Below are 6,435 nucleotides of genomic sequence, written 5' to 3' on the forward strand. Positions count from 1 at the left end.
CTATACAAATTAAAAAAAAATGAAATATTAATAAGTTATATTTATGTATAATATATTTGTAGTCTTGAATTTTAAGTAACATGTATCAATAAACAATATTCATACATAAAATTGGTTTTTAAGAGTTTTTATCAAATTTTTTACAATATAGTATAGATAGTCTAGAATTACACAAATTGACACCTCATGGGCCAAATCTCAACAAAAAAGGAGAATTTATTTACAGATTTCTGGATATTTCTTGATATGTTTAAGAAACAGATAATTTGTAGAGAATCTTTATATCAAAAAAGATTAGTTTGATGTTTTTTCAAAAATAAAAATATAATAAATATAAATTAATTTTGTGATGGAACGAGTGGTTAGAACTTAGAATATGGTTTATATTTGAAGTTGTTACTTATAATTTATGCATGGGAAGGGAAGGGAAGGGAAGTACCAACTCTTAACATCTCTTCATTAATCAATCACATACATAAACAACTAAACACCATTATTAGGTTACTTGACAACGACGTTACATATACTTTTCTTATCTAAATTTTCCTTTTGTGTTTTCTTCAATTTTACTTCTTTAATCAACATATCTTCTATTAATTAACATAATTAATTAACCTCGGGACGTCTCTCGTTTCATAAATCCTATAATTAATTAAAATAACGCTTTTTGAAATATTACTATATTTTTTTAAAATCAATTCATAATAAAGATAACGAAAATCAAGAATAAAATAAATTAACATGAATGTTGAGAAACCATTATCAGTAATAAAACTGGTTAGATATTGAGTTTGTTTCGTATTACTAGAGTTTTGCTCGACTGTTAGTTCCCGGGCATCACGAGATTATTCGATGTGTACACAAGTTAGTCCAGACATCCATAATTTTAAAAAACGTACATGAATATTAAAACACTAAAATGTCTTTGAAATTTTGAAAAATCAATTTTTTTTCTCTTCGATTTTGTGGAATAAATGTTGTGGTAAATAGTGTTACCATCAAGATTTAAGTAACGACTAAAATTGGTAAATGTTTTTGGTAAATAGTTGTGTTTATATAAACATTAAATAAAGTCTAACCGTTTTAATAACGTCTAAAGTATGTTGATTTTACACGAAGTAACTGAATTTGGATGTTCAAAATGAAGCAAAACGTTATACACCGAAACATTTTAGCATGAACCAATTAGGACTCAACAATAATAAAAGAGGGCATCATTATGAGCTCTAATATCATCTATCCTTGGTTTGAATTTAAACACTATTAAGGGGTTGTTCGATTTGTTTTCTATTAAGTCATGTAGATAAAGTTGTCTGTATGATAACAAATAAGTTGTTGTTCGGTTGTTGTGTTGAATAAGCAGTCTTAATATCAAAAATGACCATTTTACTCTCAATCTAACAATCATAAACCATAGCTAAGTATCAAAAACACATCTAATCAGGACATGGAAAAGCCAAAAAACCATCTAGAAATCATAAACCACTGTTTAGAAATCTAAAAGATTTAAGAAGAAATCACGGGAAGAACAAACCAAAAAAATTCCAAAGTCCTCCACTTATCAATCCTCAATCTTTAAGAATGCTTCCTTCTCCTTCTCATGTCACCATTTCCATGATTAAACTCACCATGGTAGAATAAACCAAAAGCCATGTCAAGACCTAATCTGCATCCAAAAAACCAAAAGCCACTCCTTCGATTCATCCAAACTGGATCGAAGCATGTGCAGGTTAAACACCGAGACTTTATCTGCATCTAATAGTCTCCTGGGTTGAAGAGGAAATAATGGAGATGGAGGGAATGCGTTGAAGATGGAATCAGATCGTCTCCTGGGTTGAAGATGGAAAGAATGGACTCAGAGGTTGAAGACGAGAGAATGAAGGGTTGTTGGGGAATTAATGAAAATAAAATGGGTGAGTATGAGAAGTATAGGTTCCTAGTTGTGCCAGTAAGTCATGGGTTGACTGAATAAGCCACTCCCGAACGATTATTTATGGCAGAGCGAATAAGCCATATACGCTATACAGTCCACTAAGCTACAACCGCACAATCCCTAATTCCCTCATAGCCTTGGAGGTTCACATGCGATAACTTCAGGGCAGTCGGGGTTATCAGAGGATTAACCAGTGCGTGTAAGTTTGCCCGGGAAGTGGAAACCCACAATTACCCCAAAACAATATGAGCTCCAAAATATGAACCCGTCAAACAAAGAAAGAGACCATAGTTGACCTCAAAATATTATGTTCGAAAAAAATATTTGTTATTATTAATATATTGAATGGGGATGCTAATTACACCCATATACATTGCTAAATTAATATATTAAATACGTAAATTTGATTTACTTATCAAAGATTTGAATTCACATTCACGTAGGTTAAAAGCTATAACGTCATATAGATAACCGTTATGTATAAATGTTTATATTAATTTCAATGATTTTTATGTTTTTTTTTTTTTTTACAAAAGTCCAATAAATTATCGTTATACAATTTTTATAATAACCACGTGATGAAAATTGGAAATGAATAATATTTACTTATTAATGTTAGAGAAGATTACTTAGAAGGAAAATAATAAAAAGAGGAGATAAACATACTTAAAATAATGAAATGTATTTATTATGTATTTTGAATGGTGATTTAATTAATAATAAATATATTTAAAAAAAAGGAGTAATTCCCTCCCTATCCCTATATATAAACTCCCCCCCGTCCCCTCCACCTATTCTAATTTCTCTAACCATCAATGGCGTCTTTTTTTCTTTAACTCTCTCTCTCTCTCCAGTACTTGTTTCTGTGTTGGGTTCAATCAGCCGTAAAACGCCCACACTGCCAGTAACAAAATCTGTCAGAAAGATAACGGTTTTCACTTTTATTTCATCTACCAGCATCTCAATTTCACTAGATCTCTGTAACAATGATCACCGGCCATGATTTCTACACCGTTATGTCGGCGATGGTGCCCTTGTACGTCGCCATGATACTCGCTTACGGCAGTGTTAGGTGGTGGAAGATATTCACCCCTGACCAGTGCTCCGGCATCAATCGTTTCGTTGCCATTTTCGCCGTCCCTTTACTCTCCTTTCACTTCATCTCCATGAACAATCCTTACGCCATGAATTTCAGGTTCATCGCCGCCGACACCCTCCAGAAAATTATCATGTTGGTGGTGCTTAGTCTATGGGCTAATTTCACCAAGAACGGGAGTCTGGAATGGATGATAACCATCTTCTCGCTATCCACTCTCCCTAACACGCTCGTAATGGGGATTCCGCTGCTGATTGCCATGTACGGTGAATATTCCGGATCTCTGATGGTTCAGGTGGTGGTGTTGCAGTGCATCATATGGTACACTCTGCTTCTTTTCTTGTTTGAGTATCGTGGCGCCAAGATGCTCATAATGGAACAGTTTCCAGAAACCGCTGCCTCCATTGTCTCCTTCAAGGTCGAGTCTGACGTCGTTTCGTTGGATGGCCATGATTTCCTTGAAACCGACGCGGAGATCGGAAACGACGGAAAACTCCATGTGACCGTGAGGAAATCAAACGCATCGAGAAGATCACTCGGGCTTGGTTCCCTCCCTGCAATGACTCCACGGCCGTCGAATCTGACAGGGGCGGAAATCTACAGTTTAAGCTCCTCGAGAAACCCAACACCCAGAGGCTCTAACTTCAACCACTCTGATTTTTACTCTATGATGGGTTTCCCCGGTGGCCGGTTATCGAATTTTGGGCCGGCGGATATGTATTCCGTTCAGTCATCAAGAGGTCCGACGCCCAGACCGTCGAATTTTGAGGAGAGTACAGCTCCTGGACCTTTAAATTCTCCGAGGTTTGGATCTTACCCAGCGGCGGCTCAGCCCTCATCTTACCCGGCGCCGAACCCGGAAATTACATCCACCGTAACGAAAACTGCAAAAGCCCTACAACCACCACATACGCCGCCACAACCAAATGGTTCACAAAACAAGGGTAAGAATGACGACAAAGAGCTTCACATGTTCATCTGGAGTTCCAGTGCGTCGCCGGTTTCCGAAGGCGGTGGGCTCCACGTGTTCGGCGGTAATGATTTCGGAGCTACAACGGAACAGTCAGGTCGACTGGATCACGACGACGCCAAGGAAATCCGGATGGTAGTCTCCTCCGATCACCACCAATACGCCGAAACGAAGGGTAAACTAAAATCCACCGTTTATTAATCATTCTGTTCCGAAAACCCTATAATTTACGGCGTTAATGGTGCAGGGGCGGGAGAATTCCGGCGGGATGACTTCAGTTTCGGTGGTGGCAGAGATGGAGATGATGAAAGAGATAAAGAGGGTTCTGCTGGTCTAAACAAACTGGGATCGAGCTCCACGGCGGAGGTCGGTCCTAAGGAGATGCCGGTTCTTGACGGAAATACCGGAAAACAGATGCCGCCGGCGAGTGTGATGACCCGATTAATATTGATCATGGTTTGGCGGAAACTGATCAGGAACCCGAACACGTACTCCAGTCTCATTGGTCTAATCTGGTCTCTCGTGTCGTTCAGGTAATCCAACATGTCACTCAAAATTAAATTTAAATATATTTTATTTTAATAAATAAATAAAATTTTAACGGGTTTTTGTATTTTCCAGAATAAGAATAGGATAAGATTTTCATGAGAATAATTAAATTTAATTAATTAATTATTTATTACAGGTGGGATTTGGCAATGCCCAAAATAATTGAGAAGTCCATCTCGATACTCTCCGATGCGGGTCTTGGAATGGCCATGTTTAGCTTAGGTAACATTTATTTTAAGTAAATATACAATTTTTATTTATTGATTATTATAGTTTATAAAAGCAATATAAAATTGTCGTATATGTGTTCTTTTTTGTTTGGGTATAAGATATGTGACCGAACGTTAACCGATCAAATTTTGTATTTTTAAGGTTTGTTTATGGCACTACAACCAAAGATAATAGCTTGTGGGAATTCCGTAGCTTCGTTCGCTATGGCAGTGAGGTTTTTGACGGGACCAGCGGTTATGGCAGCGGCTTCCATCGCCGTTGGCCTTCGTGGAACCCTCCTCCATGTCGCTATCGTACAGGTAATAAAATAATCTCTTTTACCAACCCTTTACCTGCATTGTTTTTTTTATTTTATTGTTATTGTTATTGTTATTGTTATGTAGTATTAATTAATTTGATGCTTTATAACTAACTTTTATCATATGTTTTATTTATTTTTAAATAACATGGTATGAAATGAACCTTTTTTTAAAGACTTTATACACCATTAATTTAATAGGTAACATATTTTATTCATTTCTTTGGTTCACAGGCTGCACTTCCCCAAGGGATTGTCCCTTTTGTCTTTGCAAAAGAATACAACGTTCATCCTGCAATTCTCAGTACTGCGTACGTATCATTTAAATTAACGGTGTTAAGGAAAAACATTCCGTAAATATTAGGGGTTGTTTAATACTTTTAATCAAACACCCACTTGGTATTATTGTTGACATGAAGATTTATTATATAATTATATGTTTTTTCAGGGTTATTTTCGGGATGTTGATTGCGTTACCGATAACGCTAGTGTACTACATCATTATGGGGTTGTGAGATTGAAGATGAATTTGAAGGTTAGAATTGATGGAGACTTGAATGGAATTTTTGAAAGGCAAATGGATGATGCTTCTCCCAAAATCTCTTTTAATAGGGTAGATGATGATGTTCAAGGAATGAGGGAGGGAGACAAACAGGAGGAGATCCAAATTTAATCTTTTTTTTTTTTTTTTAATTATTATTATTATTATTATTATTCTCTTCCTGGGGCCAAAAAAGACAGATTAGTAAAGAAGTTGGCAAGGTTTTGTGTCATATGTGCATCTCTTTTGGTGTAATTATTTAAGGCTTCTAATTAAATATCGTGTAAAGCTTTTTATATTTTGTTTTGTTTTTCATTTATTTTGTGATAAAATAAAACCAGCACGACCTGAAATGGTTGAATACCGGTAGACATTTGATTTTTGTGTAGATTGTCGTCTTTTTAATAGGAAATTAAAAAAAAAATTTGATTCAAATAACCATTTTCCACTCTCAAGTTGGTCTACTGATTTTTTTTCTTTCGGATTTACCCAAATATCACTACATGTGAAAAATATCCAGCTTCTTGTAAAGGTAAACTGGTTGAATTTGATTTTTTTTTTGTCTTTTAGTTAATATCGTGGACCTGAATATTGTGTAAGTAGTGACATTTGGATAAATTCGGGAGAGAAAATGATTAGTAAACCAATTTAAATATAAGAAATGGTCAATTAAAGAAAAACCTTTAAAGAAGGTAATATTGTTGTAATTAAGTAAAATTTAAATTGGTAAAGATTTGATTCGAAATATATAAAAAGGGTGTTTTGAAAAGTAGGGAAAAAGGGGTGGTGGTGGGATTCAAACATTTGGTCCCTTCTT

General features: G+C 35.5%; 1 protein-coding gene across 1 annotated transcript; it reads left to right on the forward strand.

The window, feature by feature from the left end:
* The first annotated feature begins 2,766 nt into the window (after positions 1–2,766).
* On the forward strand, positions 2,767–5,761 carry LOC112525716 (auxin efflux carrier component 7-like). Its single transcript, XM_025135954.1, has 6 exons — positions 2,767–4,174; positions 4,247–4,532; positions 4,685–4,770; positions 4,921–5,078; positions 5,312–5,388; positions 5,526–5,761. The coding sequence occupies exons 1-6, from the start codon at positions 2,920–2,922 to the stop codon at positions 5,590–5,592; spliced, it is 1,929 nt and encodes a 642-aa protein (XP_024991722.1). The 5' UTR covers positions 2,767–2,919; the 3' UTR covers positions 5,593–5,761.
* The last annotated feature ends 674 nt before the right edge of the window (positions 5,762–6,435 follow it).

The sequence above is a fragment of the Cynara cardunculus genome (genome assembly GCF_001531365.2).
Source record: "Cynara cardunculus var. scolymus isolate 2C chromosome LG 13, CcrdV1, whole genome shotgun sequence".
Classification (NCBI taxonomy): domain Eukaryota; kingdom Viridiplantae; phylum Streptophyta; class Magnoliopsida; order Asterales; family Asteraceae; genus Cynara; species Cynara cardunculus.